Source organism: Myodes glareolus, chromosome 9 (genome assembly GCF_982192425.1).
Source record: "Myodes glareolus chromosome 9, mMyoGla1.1, whole genome shotgun sequence".
Taxonomy (NCBI): domain Eukaryota; kingdom Metazoa; phylum Chordata; class Mammalia; order Rodentia; family Cricetidae; genus Myodes; species Myodes glareolus.
Genome location: NC_142034.1, coordinates 4,185,114 through 4,209,654, shown reverse-complemented (window position 1 = coordinate 4,209,654; position 24,541 = coordinate 4,185,114). Strand labels below are relative to the sequence as shown.

At 48.2% G+C, this 24,541-nt stretch overlaps 1 protein-coding gene across 1 annotated transcript in view; it reads right to left on the bottom strand.

Annotated features, from left to right (window-relative positions):
• The window catches only part of Cyth1 (cytohesin 1), an 82,767-nt gene extending 65,854 nt beyond the window's left edge, over positions 1–16,913 (bottom strand). The window contains exon 1 of the mRNA XM_085696117.2: positions 16,780–16,913. Within this exon, the coding sequence (XP_085552243.1) occupies positions 16,780–16,801 (22 nt within the window). The 5' untranslated portion in view covers positions 16,802–16,913. The remainder of the gene's footprint in view (positions 1–16,779) is intronic.
• Positions 16,914–24,541: the final 7,628 nt, after the last annotated feature.

Sequence of the window (24,541 nt, the reverse complement as noted above, 5' to 3'; positions counted from 1 at the left end):
AAACGAGGCAGAGAAAACAGGGAAGGACATCCAACACCACTTCTGGCCTTCACACTCATGCCCCACGGACACATCAGACCCACAACTTGGGGAAAAAAAACAGCTATAATTTCGACTGATAGACACGAGTAAGATTTACTGACAAATTTCATTCCCACCAACACTGAGACAGACTTAAAAATATTTTTAGGAACTGCATCAAGGTAGCTCTCACAATAAATAAATAAATATATTTTAAAAGGGCTCAGAGGTTAAAAAGTACTATTCTTCCAAAGGACACAAGTTCAATACACACACACACACACACACACACATTAAAAATATTTTTTAAAAGAGCACATCACAAAACATTCCATATTTCCAAAAAAGACTTAGGAGAAAGAACAGGTAGGAGAATAGGTACAAGAGAAAAACTGAAAGGTGATCACACCCAATGCTAATGGAGAGAGTGGAGGGTCACACACTCCTCTACTTTTGCTTATGTTTGAATATTTCCATAATAATTTTTTCAAAATATGCACAAGAGCTAAAGTAAAGTAAGAAGGCACAATCGATGCCAAGTAAAGCATACGGCCTGCCTGACCCCACGGAAAGACAAACTGCCACCCTGAAAACCTTTGGGGCAGACAGCTTGGCCTCGCTCTTCTGAAGGTCTCCTGTGTCTGGCACCCAGGCAGGGAAGGTGGAGGGGTTCTGTGGGACACTTCCTCTCTGCTGTAGAGACCAGGGCCCGTGCCTAGCACAGCTGGCACCAGGCCAGGGGCTGCCTAGCAATGGCAGTCGTATGTAGGGAGGATACCTCTTCAAAGAAACAAAACAGAAAACCACACAAAGGCACTCAGGAAGCTAAAGTAGGTTGGTAGTTAAACTCAGTAATTAGAATAAAGGAGCAAAGGCAGCCAGGTTCGGGTATTTTTTGCTTCTTTGATCTGCTGAATCTCTTCTTAAGAACTTCTGAAAATGTACAGCTCTCTAAGGGGAATTCTGAATGGCCCAGGGCAAAATCGCAGAAATCAAACTAGAGAGTCACAGTTGGGGAAGTGTAACCAGCCAGCACACCCACCCTGTGCAGCAGTGATGGCACAAAAGCCTGCCTGCCCTCATCAACACCATCTATATAGGGAACAAAGGCAACCACTCTCTAGCCAGCCCACGCCGTCACCAGCCTGTGCAGTCTGCCACAAAACCTTGTGAAGGGTACTCTGAGGCTCCTGGGGTTGATGGTCTACATCTAGGGTCTCCAAAATTTCAAGCCTTAAAAATACATAACTGTGTGTGTGTGTGTGTTTATATCCGTGTGTGTGTGTGTGTGCGTGTGTGTGTGTGTTTATATCCGTGTGTGTGTGTGTGTGTGTGTTTATATCCGTGTGTGTGTGTGTGTGTGTTTATATCCGTGTGTGTGTGTGTGTGTTTATATCCGTGTGTGTGTGTGTGTGTGTGTTTATATCCGTGTGTGTGTGTGCGTGTTCAGCCATTTCTAGCTCCCAGCCGGAAGTAACTTGGTTCACTAGATATAGATAGATTGGAAAGTCAGAATAAATTGCTTTAAATTTTTATTTGTTTCATTGGTTTTGGTTTTTTTGAGACAGGGTTTCTCTGTGAAACAATTCTGGCTATCCTAGAACTCACTCTGTAAACCAGGCTGGCCTTGAACTCACAGAGATCTGCCTGCTTCTGCCTCCCAAGTGTTGGAGATTAAAGGCATATGCTACTACCACTGTTCGGCTGTAATTTTATTTTAATAAAATAAATAAAATTATGTGTTTATGAGGGTATTTGTGTATGGTTATATGGACATGAGCATGGGTGCCTGAGGAGGCCAGAAGAAGCTATAAGATTCCCTAAAGCTGGAGTTACAGGCAGTTGTAACCTTCCAGATATGGGTGAGGGTGCTAGGAACCAAACTTGGGTCCTCTGCAAAGGCAATGTGTGCTCTTAACCATTGAGCTGTCTCTCTAGAACCTACACTGCTTTTCCTCCTCAGAATGTTTGTATTTTGAGACAGGGTCTCTCTGTATAGCTCTGGTTATCCTTGTGCACACTATTTATAGTAGACTGTCCTGGAGCTCAGAGATCCACCTGCCTATGCCTCCCAAATGCTGGGATTAAAGGTGTATGCCACCATGCCTGGCTTTTATTTTTTTTTTTTTAAGAGTGATATATACTCTGCTATATTTTTAAGAAGAAAAACGTTTCAGTGAAGACAAATATGAGTGGAAACGGTTGCTTTCTCACCAGGTGGGCATTATGGATTGTTTCCCCACTCAGCAACACATGCTCAGCTTCCGGAATGCAGGGCAGGCTCACCTAACACTCTCAAGCATGAACCTGGGCTAGCACCTTGGATGGCTCCTGCAGGTCCTCATCCCAGCATGACTGAGCACTTCCTGCCTTTAAATCCAATCTACTGAGGTCCTTGTTTTCTCCAAGGAAGACAAGTCCTCCTAGGATCTGCACCTTTTCTTTCTGCCTTCTGTAGCAGGCTTTCTTTTGGGCCACCAACCAGCTCACAAATCATGACACAGAGAACTTATTATTAGCTATTAATGTTTGGCCTCATCTTATGCTTGCCCCACTAACTCTTATGACTTAATTTAACCTGTTTCTCTTCATCTATGTTTTGCCTCGGGACTTTTATTTACCTTTGTTTCTGTATGTACTGTATGTCCTCCTTTTCCTGCTCCTCCCCTGTCTGCTGTCAGCTGCCTGACTGGCTGGCCCTGACAGTCTCCCGCTTCCCTTTGCCTCCCTTGCTCTCTCTTCTCTGGAGTCTAGATTCTTCCTCCTTCTTTTTCTCTCTCCGCCAGCCCTGCCTATCCCTCCTCTGCCTAGCTTGGCCGTTCAGCTTTTTATTGGACCAATCAGGTGTCTTAGGCAGGCAAAGCAACACATCTTTACATCATTACACAAATGCAGCATAAGCAAACATATCATACACATCTTTATGTAGTTAAAGTCGCATTCCAAAACAGCCCTTGGCTGCAATGTGGTGAAACCTGACCTGTTTTGGTGTGGAAATGAGCTGGCCTAGGGATATGATAACAAAAGAAAATAAAATCACTGTGACGCCCTCAAGCTGACTAAAGCCCTTCCAGAGCCGCATGCACTGTAAACCACATTTTTCTGTGCTGATTTTTGAGGATATGTAAGTTCCCCTTATTACAATGCTGTGCACACAAGTTTCTATGTTTAAGAAAATGGAAGCTAACAATGGCCAGGAAGGGAAAGGACACCAGCATTTAGCCAGAAACTTGACTTGAGATCTACTCAGCGTAGAAATTAAATTGAGTTCGCCTTCAATACATTTGTGCTCCCCTTCGTCCTCCAGTGTCCACGTGATGTAGGAAAAGGACAGACATCTGAGGAAACAATCATCAAACAAGGTCCTTTCAGAATAAGGAACTCCTTTTCCTTCCCAACCCATTGTTCAGACATATTTCCACTGCCTGAAAACAGAAGAGAACTAGCTGTATTCTGGAAGAGAGCACAGAAACACCTTCAGGGCCGGGCAGCAACAACAGAGTCTTCTGACCCAGGACTCTGGTGAGCCAGAGTGGAGGCTGAAAGGATTATTTATGTCTGCCCTTCCCCTTGAATTGGGAAAACACATCCTTCCTTCTTTCTTTTTCTTTTCTTTTCTTTGGGGAGGGGTGTGCTTTTTGTTTTTTGGTTTTTGAGACAGGGTTTCTCTGTGAAGCCCAGGCTGTCCTGGAACTGAGCTCTGTAGACCAAGGGGCCTTGAACTCACAGAGATCTGCCTGCTTCTGCATTCTGAGTGCTGGGATTAAAGGCATGTGCTACCACCTCCTGGCTAGCTACACTCATCTTTCAAGTATATAATAATTATATTTTTCAATAAAATGTGCATTTTTTAAAAAATTATACTGAAATCTCAAAGGCACAAAGTGATGTGGGGACTTACACCTTTAATCTCAGCACTCAGGAGGCAGAGGGAGGCAAATCTCTGTGAGTTCCAGACTATCCCTTGTCTACATAGCAAGTTCCAAGTCAGTCACAGGCTACATAGTTAGACCCTGTCTAAAACAAACAAACAAAGCAAGGCAGTGGTGGTACATGCCTTTAATCCCAGCACTCAGGAGATAGAAGCAGACGAATCTCTGTGAGTTCGAGTCCAGCCTGATCTACAGGGCCCGAGTTCCAGGACAGCCAGGGCTACATAGAGAAACCCTGTCTCAAAAAACATAAAAACTAAACAAAACAAATCAAAGGCACAAAGTGTTGCATCACTGTCCCAACAAGCCAAGAGCGGGACTTAACTGCTTTAGCCCACATCCAGCTGCATCAGGAACCAGACCTCCAAACAGACCACAGACCCACAGAGGAGGAAAGCAGATCACGTGCATGAGCTACAAGGGCTCTGGTTCCAAGTAGGACTTACCTGCCATGAACAAGCCTGTGACTTCAGCTCCTATGCTGAAACTGTCTAGGGCAGAGATTTTAGGATTTAGTCAACAAACTTAGAGCCAATGTGCCAAGCCCTGCTAAGCTTGTAGGCTGGTCAGATAACAAGAGGAAGTCCTGTCAACTAAGTGACACAGACAAGCAGGGTCAGAGGTCACTGCAGCAGGAACCCCTGGGCGTCTGAGACATCCCAGACACAGAGGAGCCTTCCTGCTGCCCTGTGGTACACTCCCAAAGTGCTGCTTCCTCTTGAGGCAGAGTCTAGGCTGGGAGATCAGAGAACCATTACAAGGTATAAGACAACTTTCCAGGTCTAACCCTAGAAACTCCTGCAGAATCTTGCCTCCTGCATGCTTTGCCACGGCAGTCTGAATAGAGAGCATCCATAAGATATCTCAGTGATAGGTAAAAAAGAAATTGCTCTTTAACTCTCCAGTCAAAACCGGAGTAGCAGGAGGTGGCTGTCAGAGTACCAGCAGGGTCTTCTGAAGCTCCAACCTCTCAGTCCAATTACCAGGTAGTCATCCTCACAAGAGTAACAGTCCACCAAGAGACATCAGAACAAGATGGCATCAGTGCTTCCAGGGCACCTGGATGTGCTCCTGAGACCCACAGACCACAGCTGAGCCTCCGGCACCAGGTGACACAAGACTGATTTTGCAGAAGTCCCTCAAAGACAGTTAGTGTTCTTACTTCACAGTTCTGGACGTAAGCCCAAAGCTCATTCTTAACCTATACTGCCTGAGCTCTCTGGCCTATTGATAACCCTGACCAAACCCTGCTTTTCCTCTGGAAGCTGCACAGTCAGCTCAGATACACAGATTCTAGAGTTTATACCTACCTGGCTCTGCTCTACTCCTCCACTGAATGTGTGCTTCCCACAGACGGTCTTTGTTTCTACCACACGAGGCTCTAGGTGCCCATGAGGCAGTCAGTCAGCTCAGACTGTAATGTCTGGCTGACCACTACCAACCTGGAGTATTTGGGCTCCAGGGAATCAAAGACCGGCTGCATGACCCTGATGCCATCACACCAACTCACTGGGCAGAGGCTCTAAAAGGACATGGGTTCATCCAAATTACTACTACCCAGAAGGCTTAGGAAACAGAAACTACCTTTACCCGTGACCCCACAAACACGTCAACCCTAAGAGTCTCAATTCTTTTAGCGTAAATGATTCAGTGACCTGCACCACAGACAACATTGGGACACAGAGCTATTTATGCCCAGTTACGAGTGGAGGCAAAAAAAAAAGTTTTAAAAGTGATTTTTAAACAGAGTATACACAGCACAGAACACATAAAATGTGCAATAACAGATGTGGGCAGCAAGAGCGACCCAAGGACAGGGCACATCCACTGGAAGAACAGCTTTGGGCTTGAGAAAAGATCTAGCGATGCCAGGAGGGAAGGGGAGGTGGCAGGAGAAGAGCAAGGAGAGCAGGAGTGAGGAGCATGGGGAGAAGGAGGGGGCCCTGTCACTTCATTGACAGCAATCCTGCAACCCTCCATCCCTTGGTGGGGATAAACAGCAAGTACACAATGCCAGCAGCTCACATGGTAGAGGCAGTTCACAGGGTCACCCTGACCAGGAATGCTCCCCCCTCGACACAGAGCATGATGGAAACTAGGTCCCTGTCCCCACCACAGGTCTGTGAGCCCCATGCCACGAGCTTTGTGAAAGCAGGACCTGTGCTCTCTTAGATTCTCAAAGCAAGTTCTTAGCAGAGAGAGGTTGGTCTGTTCTAAGTTAACAAGACAAATAGAACAGTTTAGACCACAGTGGAGGATGGGGGGGGAGGGAGAGACAGAGAGGAAAGAGAGAGAGAGGGAGAGAGTGTGAGGGAGAGAGAGGGAGTGGGGGAAGAGAAGGAGAGACAGAGAGAGGAAAGAGAGAGAAAGAGAGAGAGGAGGGAAAGAGGGAGAGAGTGTGAGGGAGAGAGAGGGAGAGGGGGGAAAGAGGGAGAGAGTGTGAGGGAGAGAGACGGAGAGAGAAGAGAGGGAAAGAGAGAGAGACGGAGAAAGAGGGAGAAAGTATGAGGGAGAGAGAGAGAGGAAAGAGAGGGAAAGAGAGAGGGAGAAAGAAAAAGGGGGTTGAGGAGACAGCTCTGTTGGTACATGCTTGTCTTGAAGCATGAAAGCCTGAGTTTGATTCCCCAGAACTCATGTAAGAATGCTGGAAATAGTGGTGTGCACATGTAATCCCAGGGCTGGGAGGCAGAGGCAGGGGACTCCCTGGGGCTCATTGGCTAGTCAGCCTAGCCAAACTGGGGAGTTCCAGGCCAATGAGAGACCCCCTATCCCAAAGGTGGTAGATGGAGGGCATTCCTGAGGATGATGTGTGTGTGTGTGTGTGTGTGTGTGTGTGTGTGTAGTGGTACATGAATGTCAACAAGGCAATGATATTAATGGTATGTGGAAGAACTCCAGAATGGAGAGGGCATGAGCTGCCAGGATGCTTTCAGATGACAAGGGAGTCTGGTCAGTGCTGAACCATCAGAATTTGCTAAAACTCAACATATGCTCCTACTTTTGGTCATTATGGTTGTTGGAGATTATGTTTCGGGGACTCAGAAGGCAAGAAAAAGTTACATGCTGAAGAGATTCCAAAAGCACATGCAGTCTGCAGCTGCTACACACAGGGCAGGAGGGAGATGAAACCTGAGCCCACTCCTGCTGGTCACTGCCCAACACAAAAGAACACTGTTTAACTCAATACTGGCCTGGAATAACTCCCGAAAAGGGTTTTTTAATTCTATTATGAGCAGGGGCAATGGCTTGGTTGGTAGAGTGCACGCCTAGTGCGCACAAATCCCTAGGTTCCTCCCCAGCACCACACAAACCAGGTGTAGCAGTACACACCCATCATCTTAGCACTCAGGAGGTACAGGCTGAAGTTCAAGATCACCCTTGGCTACACAGGGGTTCAATGCCACCCGGACTATAAATTAAAAGCAAAAAGCATTCTCTATTCTGCATCACCTCCAGCTACTGAGTGTGCTCCTGGTGTGCCTTCTTCGCCACCCTGTTACTCTCTCCATTTAACAATCTAGCTGCTTGAAGCATGGCATGCCTGTGTCTTTGGTCTCCTCTCTCCTGCCCACCAGTGGGACTGTACTTGAGGTGCCACTGCTGGCATCTTCACAGTCAGCTCTGGGCATCGCCTCCCACTCAGATTCTCATAGTCTCGGTTTTTATCCAAATCCAGCTGTGTAAAGTTCCAAAGACTCCTGCAGTATGCACACTGCTGCAGCGGGTTAGACTCCTGCAGTATGCGCACTGCTGCAGCGGGTTAGACTCCTGCAGTATGCGCACTGCTGCAGCGGGTTAGACTCCTGCAGTATGCGCACTGCTGCAGCGGGTTAGACTCCTGCAGTATGCGCACTGCTGCAGCGGGTTAGACTCCTGCAGTATGTACACTGCTGCAGCGGGTTAGACTCCTGCAGCATGCCCACTGCTGCAGTTAGAATCCAGTGTTCTTCAGCAGTCAAAGTCAGAAACCAGAGTACCTGACTTTGATACTTCCTTTTGGCTCTTCCTTCACATCTTCTGTGTTGTGCCCTCCCAAGCACTGGTAACCAAATTTTGTCTACTTCCTGCCCATCACTGTATTTATTCTCTCCTCTGCTTCCATTGCCCCAAGTTAGGCCCTCAGCAAGTTACACATGGAAGGTTGTGCACTCAGTGCCAGATTAATTCATAGATCTTTAAAAAATGCACACACACTCTCATATATTCACACACATACACACACACACACACACAGAGAGAGAGAGAGAGAGAGAGAGAGAGAGAGAGAGAGAGACCTCCTGCTGCGTCTCAGCCCTCAGTCTTCCTCGCTCCACCTTTTGCCAGGCACACACTATACCTGTAGCTCAGGCCTCCTGGCCTACCTCTCCCTCTCTCTGCCTGCAGTGTATCTGCCACGTTCTGCCTACTTAGATCACCTGACCTTTCTAAACAAGTCCAAGCACCACCAGCTCCTCCATGACAGTTCCCCTCCCCAGTGCAGTGCCTGTCACATCCATTATCACATGGTCCTTCATGGCTTACCCTCATGCTCATGTCCTTCTCTGAGGCCCAAAGCCTCCTGACACCTAGGCTGTGTGGACCAGAGCAGTGACCACTACCTGCTGACTGAATAAGCAGTTAAAACCAGCTACTGGAAAGGTTCTCACCAGTGCACCCTCCACAGTAATGGCACCTTAAAAGCCACCCCTAAGCAAAAACAGTGCACATGGGCACATGGCAGGCAGGAAGGTGCTGTCCTGACCCATGCTGTAAGTCCCAATCAACCACCGCAGGAACACTGGCATCATCCTCCCTGAACAACAACCTGCTAAAATCCCCACTGCCCCCGTTTGCCGGGGCAAAGAGAAGCAAAACCCCATCACCAGCAGTTTGAGAGGATGTGGGATTCACTTCTTGAACATTTCTAAACGCTTCTCCGCCTCCTCCAGGCCTCTATTATTGCAACTGAAACTAAGCAACAATAATTAGACAGACAACCAGGCTGTGGCTGGGGATGCAGTGCAGACAGGTTCAGGCAAGAGCTTTCCTTTGGAAGCCCACTCTGCAGGACTTTCATCTTGGGGCCTAGGTGTGGCAGGAGGCTGGTCAGGGGCACGAAGGAGAGATCTACCAGCAAGGATCTTCAGCTCAGGTTCTCCAACCTCTGAAGCTTGCTGGTCAGGGCTGCCCTGCCCTTAAGTGACCTCTAATCTAAACAGGTGATGGAAAAAAGGCCATCACCTGTTTGTACTGGAGAGTAATAGTCTCCTAGTCACGGGTGCTCCAAACAGATAAGACAAAACTCTACCTGAAAAAAAGGATCTCCTTTGACACATGGCATATTCAGAGAGGAGAGAGTATGGTGCCTACAAACCCAAAGACAGAGCTGTCCACCATCAAAAGAAAGACTAACCATCCATTTAACTTGCAATTTTCCTCTAGCATAATGTTCTCAGCCTTTCTAATGCTGCAGACCTTCAACACAGTTCCTCGTGTTGTGGTGACCTCAACCGTAAAATTATTTTCATTGCTACTTCATAACTGTAATCTTCTACTGTTAGGAATCGTAATATAAAAAGCTGTGTTTTCCAAAAAAAACGGAATGACACTCTGAAAGGGTCATTTAACCCCCAAGCCCACAGGTTGAGAACCACTGCTCTAAAGGAAAGATTCTGAACTTTATCAGAGGTATAACACTATAAGACAGAAAGATTTTAATTTTAGGAACAATATCAGTGACAGGTTCAAAGCAACTAAAATTGACCAAAATCTGCCTCAAGCCCCCATCAGAACTGACATCTACTTCCCCCATGCCTAAAATAGCAGAGTGAGCAAATATGTAAATCAGGTGATTTGACAGAGGTCATTAAAAGGGTTCATCTTGGTTAAGACATTATCATCCTATAGCCAGCTCATGACACACAAAGATCAAAATGAATACTTCTAACTTAGCTAGGAGTCAACAGATTTAGTGAGACATCATTTGATGACCTCCTTATCAGTTCCAGCTGAACAGCTCCTAGATGCCAACCCTCCCCCAGGCTTATTTGCACTATGTGTACATGTAACTGCCCACATGGCTATGAATGGGGCACACAGGTACAGTCCTTTTGAAAAGCAAACTGGCACCATGCACCAAGAACTCTAAATATACTTACACTCCCTGACATGTTGACATCCATCCAGGAATGTGTAATTATAGTAGTCTTATGTTTCTAAGGAAGCTCTCAATTCACATAATGGTGCCCTTTTTAAAGCAAAATCATTAAGTGTGCAAACAAATTTAAAAACAATGAAATGCTATCCAGATCACAGAAGAACAAAGAAAAGTGTTTACATATGGTGAAACAGACCCAGGAGGGTCAGTAGTCCTGTTTGGGATGGAGAATGAAAGCAAACCCTGAACTCTGCACGTTACACCAGAAGGGACTTGGTTCAATCTTTTAGTCCTCCGTGGTTGCTAGGCTGCCTACAATGGGACCTTAGGCCCCACAGCCTGCCTTAGAGGCACAAATTTTTTTTAAAAAAAGCAGTCTCTTCAAAATGCGACATGCTCCGGTCCTGTCCAGAACACTGTCTGCAGAGAGCCAAGGCGAGTGGAGGCCCATCTCCACTCTCTCACTACACACTGACTTCCCAAAGTCCGTTTCTTCCCTCACATGGGGACAAAGAAAAGTCCAGCAGAAGCTGCTCCAAGTGAGAGCGGAGGGAACACCATGGTCTTCCTAAGGACCAGTCATGGGAAGGTGGTCATCCTGCCAGGGTTCTGATGCAAAATGATCACTACCGGGAAGCCACCCTGGACGGCCATGTCACTACATTTAAGCCTATCTGGAGTTAGCCAAGATCTTGGCAAAATACACATTCAGAAGTTATTACACAGTCTCTGAGAGTTCCCAGAAGTCTGGCAGGAGACCAACCCTTGGGAACAATCCTGGGCACAGGAAATCAGGTTACAAGGCTTGAGGTCAGAAGCCAGGAAGAAGAAACAAAATCCCCAAGCCCGTCTTCTCTTGGGCAGGGTACTCTATGAAGGTTAAAAACAAGTCTTGTTTTCAAACCTGAGGACCGGGGAGTCAGGATGCACAGTGATGAGTGAGGAAGTAGTAAGACCCATAAGGGGAAAAGGGCCAATTATCTGAGTGTTCAGAGAGACTAGGATATCGACCAATAGTGAGAAATATGAATACCTTTCTTAAGACATCAGCATTTTAGAAAATGTGGTTAAGAGCACTTCCTGCTCTTCCAGAGAATTTAGGTTCAATTCTCAGCACCCACATGGTGGCTCAGAGCCATCAGTAACTCTATATACCAGGCACCAGTCATACACATGGTACACAGACATACAGGCAAAATACCCGGACACATAAAAACAAAAACAAAAACAAAAAAAAAAACCCTCCAGGTGTTGGCACACATCTTTAATCCCAGCACTTGGGAGGCAGAAACAGGTGGATCTCTCTGAGTCTGAGGCCAGCCTGATCTACAGAGTGAGTTCTAGGACTGCCAAGAAAACTTGTCTCAAACAACAAACAAAAAAAGAAAGGAGGGAGGGAGGAAGGGAGGGTGGGCGGGAGGGAGGGAAGTGGGGAGGGAGGGAGGGAAATCACTAATCCTACCTTTTTTCTTTAAAGAAAAATCAGCTTTAAAATTATTCTTGGGGCTAGAGAGATGGTTCAGTGGCTAGGAGCACTTGTTGTTTTTGCAGAGGACCTGGGTTTGATTTCCAGCATCCCTACGGTGGCTCACAACCTCTGTAACTCCATGATCTCCACAGCTCACCCTAGAGCATCTCTTCCCATATCAGATACAGATATAAATTCTCCTTTTGGCTATAGTACAACACATGGATTTCCTGTTGTGGACAGTTATTATTTCCACTCTACAACCCTTTCCCTGAAGTACCTTCCAGAGTCCTGGGCACATAAAATTAGGCTACAGCTGCCCAGAGGCCCTACTCCCACCAACAGACTCTCTACAGCCTACATCTTCCACACCTGCCCTTCATAGCCACACTTCTCCATAGCGAGGCTCCTACAATGAGCACAGTTCAGGAAAGCTCTACTTCTCCTGGGGCACCCCCGTGCTTTAGACCACACCTAAACCAGGTCAGATCCTGGCAGTCTTCAAGTGAACACGGCGACAGGAGATGGATGGACAGAAGGAACAAATGAGAGGTGATCCTGAAAGCTCTGGGTGCTGTGTCTGTTTTTATCTCCCCATCCTAGCCCTGAGTACACTCTGCACACTTCCCTCATGAGCCAGAGACACCAAGTGTGCAGCTGCACTTCAGTAATCCCCACATGCTATGCAAATCAGCTATCTTCCTGCATGTCCTACCTCGCTGCTTGCCCTCTACCAAGAAACTGAAACCTAGATTTTCTCACTCTTCTTAAATGTTGATAATCTAATTAAAAGTTTGCTTGCACTGGGCCCAGGAGCTCAGAGGGGAGATTACATCACAGGCTCTTCAGGAGCTGGATGGTGCAGGGTATCTGGCAGACCTCTTTTGTAAGGAATAACCACACAGCTCATGTGAAAGCTTTCTTAAACATAAAGGCCAGTTACCTGTCGACAGCTTGCCTAGGCAATCCGACCTGAAAGGAGTAGAAACAAGGTGTTCAACGTGTGTCTGCTACGATAAAGGGAAGAGTTCAAGGGTTTTCCTTTTAAATTTCTATATGGGGAAGACAGGCATGGTGCACACACCTTTAACCCCAGTATAGAAAGTCAGAGACAGATAGATCTCTGTAAATACAAGGCCAGCCTGGTTTACATAGTAAGTTCTCGGCTAGCCAGGGCTATACAACGAGACTCTGTCTCAAAAAAAAAAAAAAAAAAGGTATTATATGGCAGCTGGGGTTGTCTCTGTGGTTGAGAGCGCTGACTACTCTTGCAGAGAACCCAGCTTTGATTCCTAACCCCCACATGATGCCCACAACTCTCTGCAACTACAGTCCTGGGGATGTGACCCCTCCTCTGACCTTCAAGGAAATCAGGAACACATATAGTGTGTATATATGTACGCACATACATATATACATACACACACACACATAGCAGACAAAAGACTCACACACATAGCAGACAAAAGACTCATACACATAAAGAAAACACAGAATTAACTTAAAAGGACATGATGCTTAGGAAAGACGTTAACCTGGGAGTGGTGCACATCTGTGATCCAGCACTTAGGCAGGAAGACCAGAGTTCAAGGTTATTCTGAGAGACACATGAGTTTGTGGCAAGCTTAGCCTACATAAGACCTAGTCTCAAAGTTCAAAAAAGTTAATAATAGAATCCAGGAATTAGCCCCAACCTGATGACAATTACTGTGCAGCAGAGTGAAGAGGCCCTCCCGTGGCTCTGTGGTCACAGTCCTGCACAGTACTACACAGAGCACTATCTGACTTCAGACCCAGTGTCTGTCCTAAACGGGATGGACGCAAAATCTAAGCTTACACTTTTTTTTCCCTGAACACACACAGTTGAACATAAAGCCAACAATACTGTCTGGCAGGACTCCATGGTGCCACCAGAGTTTTTTCTAGAACCAGGAAAGGTACAGCCTGCACAGGTGCAGTTATCGAATGATCTCTGCCTGGTGAATACTAAAGAGGCTGCATCAAGACAGGCCTCACTACATGCTTTTGTAAGTTTCTTTAACTGGGCAGCAAACCTCGAAGATATGTGCTCTGTCTTCAGCACACCATACGTGAGTTGTGCTCCAAAGGTTTCATTTCAATACCAAACTGATGGCTCTGTAATCCAAACGTATTTCCCACAGAACGGCAGTAAAGGCCCAAGGCCGACACAAAGGCAGAAAGGGCAAAGATGGTTTAAACATTTGCATGTAAAAATGTCAAAGCCACATGAAACAGTTTCTTATTATTTAAAAAACAAAGTATTATGGCGCAAGAAGTTCATCTGGAAGACGACAATGGAGGCCCTGAGTGTGCCTGTGTGTTTCATGAACCCCCAGCATGCGGTTCCTCTTAACATGTGGAAACCGGTCCAAGTGAGTTCTCTACATAGCCTCTAAGGGGAACGGGTAGTTCTGACACTAAAGTAAAACGAGCTGGCAGGTCAGCCAGACACAAAGGCAACACACCTGTAGCACCAGCTACTCAGAAGGCAGGAGGATCACTTAAACCTAGGAGTTTGAGGCCAGCCTCAGCACCATAGGGAGGTGCTCCCCCAACTCAAAAAGGAAAGAGAAGGACAGGAGAAGGGGAAAAGAGAGAAGAAAAGGAGAGAGGAGGGTAAGAGAGGAGTGAAGAGGGGAGAAGAGGAGAGGAGAAGAGAAGGAAGAGGGGGAAGGAGAGAAGAGGGGAGAAATGGGGGGAAGAGGGGAAAGAGGAGGAGAGGAAAGGAGGAGAGAAGATGGGGAAGGATAGAGGAAATAAGGGGGAAGGAGGGAGGAGAGGGGAAGAAGAGGAGAGAGGAGGGAAGGAAAGGAGGGAGGGAAAAAGCGAGCGAGGCTAACCTCCACCTTCCCATGATCATTGTATACCATATGATATTTGGGTTTTCTTGAGCTTAGTCCCTCTAGTTCCTCCCAGATAAAAAGATGTAAAGGTGTATAAAGGGGGAGACAAGCTTTCACCACTCTGTGCAGGTCCTCTAACAATGGCTTCCAAACATGCCCACATCTGGGATGGTGAGAAACTTTAGTGGGTTAAGGTACCCGGTGACAAGCCTGACAACCCGAATGCGATCCTGGGACCGACAGAGCAGAAGCAGAGAACCAATTCCTGTAAGATGCCCTCTGACTTACATATGGATTAAACAAACAAAAACATTCAACAAAAAACTTAAAGATGTCAATGTGCTAATCCTAAAATCTTTAAAAAGTGTCTCCTCACAGGACATAAGAAAGTCTGATGCCTTGGGTGGCTACAATGCTTATCCTGGGTTATCCAGGTGGCTGTGACACAAAGTGTCCTCATGAAAGCACAGCTGGTAGACAGAAAGGAGGGATGCTACCCACTGGCTTTAAAGAGCGGAGGGAGCCATGCACCAAGGGAAGCAAACATGCTCAGAGCTGGAAGGGCAAGGAAGCCAACTTTTCCCTCCAGTCTCTGGAAGGAATACTGCCCTAATGATGTCTTGGTACCAGCCCTGTGGGACCTAATTTGGACTTCTGACCTCCAGAACTATATAGTAAATTTGGGTTTCAGTCCCTGTTCATGTCAATAACAGGAACTAAAACGCTCTGCTTCCATTTTTCCTTTCCAAGTAGAAGTCATGCCTGAATCAAGGCAGTTACTATTAAAACCAACCAGAGCAGCGGCCTCTCGCCTCACCCAGCAGGCAGTAACACCAGGGGAGGGCATGAACAAAGCATGGCAGAGCAGGGGCAACAAATGACAGGAATGAGAGAGGAGTGGGCAAAGCTTGTGAAGGTTTCCAGCAGAAGACAAATCTCAGAGGGTCCAAAAGGGATGAGCACTCTCTTGGGGCCTGCCAGCAGCTTTTCAACCATAAAGGAAGGGCCCACATTGCTTTTACCTGGAAGGCAGCAAAGGCTGGCCTGAATTCCACTGCACAGGCGCCACCTCTAACGCTCAATGTAACAGTGTTCACACATCCAAGGCTCACGGTCGGGCGCTTAGCCATAACCCTCCTAGCTTCACCAGGTCAGAGTTCTCTACAGGTTTACCTGCAAAGACCTAGCATGCTTCCCTTCTGGCATTTTCATACCTGATGGCAGAGTAGAAGGCAGCAATGCTGCCTGTGTGGCAATAAACCAGAGTCCGCCTCCAAGAAGCATGTTAAGTTCCCGATCAGTACTTCCCTGCCAAACCAGAAAAGTTTGCCACGCTCTACCTGCCATTCTTTCTTCCTTTCCTCTTGGACACAATGCTGACACCACGTAAAGCATTGCAAATAACCTTCTGCAGCTCCTGAGACTGCAAAGCCTCTAAGCTACCAGGGCCCTGGCTGACCACCAGCAAGGTGAGCCGAGAGAATCTGAATTGCTTCAGTTCTGACCGAGGGTGTGGACTGGTGTCATTACCCTCCCGTCTACCTGCAGGCAATAGCTCAAACTTGATCTCCTTGCCAAGTGTGGTCAGGCCGTGACTGACAGACGTGGGGACCAGGAGTACGAACCTGGCCGAGGTCCCGTCTCAGAGGCCTTGGTCAAGCCACTCGTGTTCATCTCGGAACAAAGAGCTGGATGGGGTACGTAACTTCTAACACCCCGGAGAGCCGGAAACTACTAGGGAACGCAGGCCGGGCGTGTGGCTCCCGCAGCGGCTCGCGGCGCCAGCCAAGCTGGTGACAAGCAGCAGGAGACTCGCCTCCGAGACTCAGACCCAAGCCACCCGGTCCTGGCGATCCTCGACGCCCCGGGACTCCGCGGCATCCTGATGACTCTGGCGACCCTCAGCGCCCGGGTTACCCCCGCCCCGGAGACCCTCTAGCCCCGGTGACTCCCCTCCTGGGGTCCCTCAGACTCGGAAACCCTCAGCCCCAGCGACCCTCAGGCCTGAGTAACCCGGGCCCCGGAGACCATCATACCGGGTTTAACACCACCCGCTCCGGGCGCCCTCAGCCTCGGGCGACCCCTGCCCCGGACTCTCCAGGCCTGGGTGACCCTCAGCCCCGGGTGACCCTCGATTCCCGGCGATCCTCGGGCCCGGGTGACACAGTTCCCGGCGACTCTAAAGTCCAGGTGACCCTCAGCCCTGAAGATCCTGAGGCCAGCGAGCACCTGGCCAGTCATCCCGGGGGCCCTCGCACTATGGCAGCCCGTAGCTCCGCGCCCCCCGCCCCGTCCCAGGGACGCCGGGCGCCGGCGGAAGCGCACGGAGGAGCGGTGGACCGGCCGGGCCCCACTCACCATAGCTGTCGTCGTCCTCCATGGCGCCGGCGACCGGCTCCGGTCCCCGAGACCGCCGTTGACCTCCCGCAGCCCGAGTCCTGCCAGACACCAGCTCGCCTCAGGCCAGCTCCGAGCCCCGGAGCCCCGCCCCCCGCGCCGCGCCCGCACTGCCCGCACGCGCGTGCGCACGCGCCTCCCGAGGCCCCGCCCCCGGCACGAGGTCCCGCCCCTTCCCCCCCCCCAGGATAGCGCGCGTGCGTGGACGCCCCCTTTCCCCCGCCCCCGAGCTGCAACCAGGTGTTTACGGACGCCTCTTTAGCTTGCGTTTACGCACGCGCGGCACCGGCGGCTCAGCCTATTATGTGACCCCGCCCTAAACCACGCCTTTGCTTTTAAGCACCGCCCCTTACCCTCCGCGGGGCGGAGCAGAGTTTCGGGTTTCGAGTTTCCTAAGAGTGCGGAGGCCGAGGGCGTGGCTTGCTGGTCGGGCGGGCAAGCCGGTCACTGGGCTGATTACCCGACCCAAGGTCACGGGCGCCACCGGAGGGTAGGTGGCCCAAGCTGAATCCACCTTGGACTCCAACTTGGCCAAGAGGAAGTTACCTAAATTCATCTGAGTTCTTTACTTATACCTGGGTCCGGTTCCATAGGAGGACGTGTCAACTGCAGGCTTCACGACCTTAGTCTAAGCGTCAACTGTGCTGCTTTCTTGGGCTTGTGCGGGGAGGACCCGTTGATCCTCCTTAGCAGTGTTGGTCAGGGGCTGTCCCTGGGGAGGTTCAAACATTTGTTCCCCAGGAGGTTTCTGCGGAATCTATCCGTGGAAGCACCAACTAATGATGTGGAAAGGCCCTTAGGGAATACCCTGTCCTGTGTGTGAACCCCAGACAAATGACACTTAGGGCAGGGACTACTGCTCAGTAACAAGCACTTGCCTAGCAGGTGAGAGGCCCTAGGCTGCATCCCAGAGACCTGAGAAAAAGAAAACTGATCCCCAAAGAGTTAGAGAGTCACACGTAGGCTGGGACATCATCATCAGGTGATAGGTCCCTGTCCCAGATGTCCCCACCACTACACCATGCAAGCATTCCAACCCCACTGAGGTCCTACAGGGCCCTTTAAAATAGTTCCCGAAAGGCCTAGGGTAGGGGTGCCTGCCTGTTGCATGCCTGTTAGCCCAGCCTCCCTGGAAGCTGAAGTAGAAAGACAACATAATGAAACTCCATCTCAAAAACAAAAACAACTTAAAATACAGCAAAAGAATGTACAAAGGGACCAAAGGGGACACCGGGCAGGAGCTCCTTCCTCACTGAAACAGAACTGAAATCCCAGAGCTGCCCAAGGGCAGTCCCAGAACCAGCTTTCTCCCTCCACAGCTTCCCCTTCTGTGACATCACTACCTGAACAGCTTCGTGGGACTATCTGGGCTTCTGTAGGGGCACGAAGGGCTTAGATCAAAGTGGAAGAAAACTCAGGCCTTTCCTTGTGGGTCCCCTTTCCTCAGTACGTGCCCTTGGCTGCAGAGCATGGGGCTGGTGGGTGGCCTGCAGCAATCCCTCCTCCCCAAGGGATGACAGCCACCCACATCTGTAATTACTCAAAATCTCTGTGCAACTTCAATGCATTTAGATCCCCCAATGCACCACCTTATACGTGCCCCTGTGGCGGATGCACTGCAGTAAGCATATGCATATTTTCCTGGAAGGATCTATGAGAAAAATATCAGAAATGAAATGGGAGGTAGAGAAACCAGGACTAAATTTCTTCTTTAAAGACTTTTTTAAAAATGTCTTAAGTCTGTGTCTGTGTTAGTGAGAATACCTCTGTGTGTGTGAACATGTGTGTGAAGGTATCCACACAGGCCCGAAGAGGGCAACAGATCCCTTGGAGCTGGAGATACAGGTGGTTGTGAGCCACTAGAAAAAGGTGCACTTGCATACACTAATATCAACAAGAAGAAAAGGCCGGAGGTGGAGAGATGACTCAGAAGTTAAGAGCACATGCTGCTCTTGCAGTGGACCCAGGTTTAGTACCCAGCATCCACCACGCATGCATGTGGTGCACATACATACATACATACATACACTCACATATAAAATGAAAATAAACAAATCTTTTCCTCCTCTTCCTCCTCCTTCTCCATCTTCCTCTTTTGACAACATTAAAATAGGTTTGGTGAGGCAGGAGAGATGGCACCTGGCACCTGTTCTTGTAGAAGACCCAGGTTTGATCCCCAGCACTCACATGGTGATTCACAACAATCTATAACTTCAATCCCAGATCTTCTGGACTCCAGGGCACTGCATACATGTGGAGCCTACACGTACATGCATGCAAATGCCCATATACTAATAAAATTAAATTTTAAAAAAATAAAATAGAATTAGCCTCCTCAGGCCTCTCATTAGGATGTTCCCTTTTCTAGTTGATCCCACTGACAACTTTTCTTTAATGTGTCTGTCTGTCTATGTGTCTGTCTGTCTGAAGTGTTTAGCACTTTGCACTCTTTACCTTGTGATTATACAAAATGCTGTAGTTTGCTGGAAGTCTGGCTCACCCTGCCGGTTCCATTCTAACTCCCACCCATGCCTTTCTCACTCTTTCCCCAGCGTCATGTCCTGGTCCTTGGTCCCTGGTCCCCTTTTTGCAAATCCTCTGGGGCCTTCACATCTGTTGTTCACTACCTCAGTGGCCTGTGAATCACACGTTTGGCTCCTGCTACCTCATTCTCCCAACAAGGATACCCATGGTGTTGCCTCCAAGGAGTTGGTTATTGGCTTATGCTAGGTACATTAGGAAGAACAAAAAAAGAAACAAAAACAAAACAAACAAACAAACAAACAACAACAACAACAAAAAAAAACGCCGAAAACATTTTCTTGAGAAATTTACCAGCATGTGTTGGTGCATGCCTTTAATTCCAGCACTCAGAAGTTGCAAGGCAGAAGCAGGTGTATCTCTGTGAGTTTGAGGTCAGCCTTGTCTACAGAGTGAGTTCCAGAACAGTCAGGACTATGAAGAGAGACCCTATCTCAAAAGAATAAAAATAAAAGAGCAGATTGCCTGTCTCACCTAATTGTCCCCTACACATCCTCAGTCACAGGAGCCCCTTCTTAGAAATGCCGCTCCTTCAAACACATTTTTTTGAGATTATAATATTATTACATCATTTCCCACTTCCTTCCCTCCCTCCAAACCCACCCATGTATTTCCTCATTACTGTCTTTCAATTTCATGACCTCCTTTTGTTGGTACACATGTGTAGGTGTGTTCCTGTTCCTAAATGTATAAACACAGCCTGCTCGGGCAGTGCACTGTTCCTCATATGTATGTTTTCAGGGCTGACCATTTGGTTGTGGGTGACCAGTTACTTGCTGTGCTCTTTCCCGGCAACGCTATTTCCCCACTCTCAGCATTGCTTAGCTTTCCGCAATTCTCTGAGTAGGGTTGAGCTTTCCCTTCCCATGTTAGCATGACTATTGGTGTCAGCCTTATTGGGTCACGCTTAGACACTCATGCTGGTGAGACTTCATGGATTTCTAGGAGACACAGTCTTGCGGCAGACGTCCCAATCCTCCAGTGCTTAGAGTCTTTCCACCTGCTCTTTGCTGGGCCTTAGGTGTAGGACTTGTGCCTTCAATGTATCAGCTGGGGCTGGGCTCCACAGCTCTGCATTTTGATTAGTTGTGGTTTTCTCTAATTGTCTCTATCTGTTGCCAAAAAAAACTTTCCTTGGTTACAACAGAGAATTACTCTTATCTGTAGGTAACAGGACAAATACCTAGAATATAGTAAGGGATTTTGCTGGTTCACTAAAGTGGCAGTTGTAGGCTCTTCTCTAAGACGACTGACTTCACAAGCACTAGGAACGGATTTGGCTCTAGCACTAGGCATGATTCTCCTTGTGTTGGGTGAATTTTAAGTCTAATTAGAGAGCTGCTGGTAACCACCAATGTCTGTGTGCCACCACTGCCATGCTGGTCATCATGGTGGCTCGTAGTTGTCGTGGGTAGGTAGGTTGGTTGGTCCCCTCCTTCGGAAGCTTGCAGGGTACCTTTTGATAGTATGAAGATAGTCCTCAAGGAGGCTTCCAGGTCAGGTCCAGCTCTTGGACCTCTGGGCCGTGTCCGAAGTACATGGTTTCTTCAGCAATAGGGATTTACCATCTTTGGGGGGAGGGGGTGTAACTGAGGGCAATAGCCGATAATGTTTTGGGAGTCTCTTGGACAGCCTTCAAAACAACTCAGAAGACAACTGCTCATGCCTGGTATTGGGTTTTTGTTAGTCTACGGCTCCTGGGGGTGGGGACTGTCAGCCCAAATGGGAAAATTTCACTGAAATTGTCTGTTTATACACTGACTTCTAGCATTATAGGTACCTTAGGTAGATAGGAGGAGGAATAGACCTTAGGACTTTTCCAGACATCCTCACTGCTATTTTACCCTCCTCCCCCTTTCTCCCATAATTATTTCCCTCCCCATCCCCAATTAGAGCCCATTTTTCCCTATTCCCCTTTCATATCACATGCACCCTGCTATCCCCCACTCTATTGCTCCTTTCCCGCCCACCCCACATGCACCCTGCTATCCCCCCTCTATTGCTCCTTTCCTGCCCACCCCACATGCATCCTGCAATCCCCCCTCTATTGCTCCTTTCCCGCCTGCCCCACAATCACCCCTTTACTGTACTGGTTCCCACAGTTACTCCAGGTTATACACTCACACCTGAAGAGTTGAAGCTCCCAGGTGACCTCCTACCATCTACCCCAGCCTTCTGTTATAATTTCAAAATTTAGAGTTGAGAAATAAATTTATTTAGCAACAATAACCCCAAATATCCTTGTGAGAAAGCATCCTCAGACCATCAATAGGGGACAAACTGAATATGTTTGGATTGCTTTGTATACAGAGTGCTGGGAGCCTTCGAAAACACTGAGACAGAGTCAGGGAGATGGCTCAGTGGGTCAAGGTGCCTGCTGCCATTCTGCCAGCCTGAGCTCTGTCCCAGGGGCCCCAGAGGATGAGAGGAAAGAGTCAGTTCCCGCGAGTTGTCCTCTGACCTCCACATGAACACTGTGGCAACCACCCTGAAATAAATAAAAGTTTTAGTGTTTGCTTTTTGTTATTTTTGTTTGGCAGAGAAGAGAGTTGGAGACATGGCTTAGCTGCCAAGAGCTTGCTGCTCTTACAGAGGACCTGGTTCAGTTCCCAGCACCTACATCAGACAGACCACACTCTAGATTCAAGGGATCAGATACCCTCCTTTGGCCTCCTCTGACACCTGTATGCACACGGTGCACAGGCATACACTCAGACACACACACATGCACATTAAATAAATACATATTTTTAAAGAGTAAGAGCATTAAATAGTTTTACTGTGCTGATATTTTTTAGAAAAAAAAAGATTGAGACAGATTTCTGTGTTTACGGATACAAGATGATTTCTAAGCTGCAGGAAGTGGGAAAAAATAAAAACAGAATAGCATGCAAACATTTATCATTACAATACACATACAAAAATAAATAAATAAAAGTTTAAAAAAACCCACACATGCAAGTAACATACATTTGCCCTCATACATCCAGTCAGCCCACATGCAGAATTTCTGGGAAGCCCTGCACTCTGAGCTCCCTCTCAGAGCCTTTCTACACAGTCATGGCTTGAGTTGTGTCCCGCAAAAGGTATGTTGACGTTCCAACCCTGCTGCCTGCGAACACAACTATATCTGGGGACTATATTCTTGCGGTGTGATCAAGAGGATGTTAGAGTAGACGGTGAGATGTTTAAGATGGCGATCTGGACGCAGAAGAAGCCAAGAGAAGCCATGTGAAGTGGCACCAGCTGGCGTCACGCCAGCCCAAGATCACCTGGAACAATAATTGAAAGGCAGGAAGGATCCTCGCTCAGTACCTCTGGAGGGAACACAGCCCCGCAGGCCCACACCTGCCCTCCAGAGCCTGAAACACATTCCTATTGTTTTAAACCAACCAGTTTTGGACACGTTCCCCATGTTTCTGTGGTTTTACGACGTATTTGGGGGCTGGAAGGATGGGTCAGTGGTTAAGAGCATTTGCTGCTCTTCCATCCAGAAGAACCAAGTTCAGTTGCCAGGACTCACATCGGGCTGCTCAGAACTGCCTGTAATCCAGGAAATCTGACACAGGTTCCTGCACACTCGTGGTACACATGAACTCATGCAGGTATACACATCTGTGAATAAACAAATATTTTAAATATTTATTTTCGTTCTTAATTATGTGTATGCAGAGGTAGGTGCACATAAATGCAGGTGCCAGTGGAGGCCAGACATGGAAGCCAGATGGCTATATTCACACAAGTGTGACCATCACGGGCTACTGGGCAGCAGCCCAAGGAGGACTGACACAGTTTGGGGAGAAGGATGACAAAGCCTGAGAAATCAAGACACCTGCTTCATGATCCAGTGAGCAAATGCTATACCTGACCCTGTCCGGAGTCCTCCATGCTCCCCAAGAAAGGATGCAAACGAACCGAGGCAGAACAAGCTCTCCCAGGGGCCAGCCTTGGGTCTCTCCCCCCAAGAATGTGGTGGAATGTGTGGGCATGCCTTTGATTCTGAACTGGAGGCCTTAGCACTCAGGCAGGAGGCATCGTGGCCTGCACTTGCCAGCTCTGAGCTTTGGAGAGCCTGGAGGCCATGGGAGAAGAGGGTGCTTACACAGGAAAAGGCTGCACAGGCTCAGATGGGGGCACTGTCTTGCTCTGAAAATCTCCAGATTTTGTTTTGCTAAAGCGCGCAGTTTCTTCCGTGTGTGAATGGCACTTAAAACGTGTTTGTAATGGAACTTGATTGTATCCAGCTGTCACCAACTGTTCCTGTGCCACCCAGAAGGCAGCTGGCCACGGGCCACATTGGGGCGTTCACTTCCAATAGAGGAATTACTGCTCTGGTTCCAGCTCGGCTTCACCAAAATGTTTCCAAGCATGAAAAAGGCAAAGGGGGTGGGGTGGGGTCCTCGGAAGGCACAGGAAAGCCAAGTGGGTAAAGACCTAGCTTTGTGTGTGTGTGTGTGTGTGTGTGTGTGTGTGTGTGTGTGTTGGTGCTGGGGGAGGGGCTGCCTGTTTCCTGAGCAGTCTAAATCATGGTCCCAGTCATGCTTCTTCCACAAGCTTTTCCAGTTCGCGCATTCAACAAATCCGACCAGGTAGCTAGGCGCTGGCTGAAGACAATGGGAATGATTTAACTGTAACAGCGTACGACAGAAATGTCAGAAGAGTACATCAGAGTGTGGGGGAAATACACTTAACGGGGTCACTTCTAACACCGCAAGAACAGAAGGATCACATGCGGGGTGAGACGGCTCTGAGCTCCATCCCTGGAACCCATACGGTAGAAGAGAACGGATCCCACACTCGGTCTTCTAACCGTAGTATGTGCCCACAGCCCACAAAATAAATATAATTCAAAAATAAAAACCAAATCATCTAAGATATATCTTAGGAATGTCCACTCTTAGTATGAGGTGATGACGATTTAGATTCATTTGATAATACAGCCATGCGAGGCTGGAGAGATGGCTCAGCAGCTAAGAGCTTTGTCTACTCTTGCAGAGGGCCTGGGTTTAATCCCCAGCACCCATACCAAAGCTCAAAACTGCCTGTAACTTCAGTTCCAGGGATCTGATAACCCTCTTCTATCCTCTGAGTTCCAAGCTAGCCAGGGTACACAGTAAGACCCTGTCTCAAATAAACAAACAAAACAAAAAAAGTATAGTTAAGAAAATCTTGCTGAGAGTAA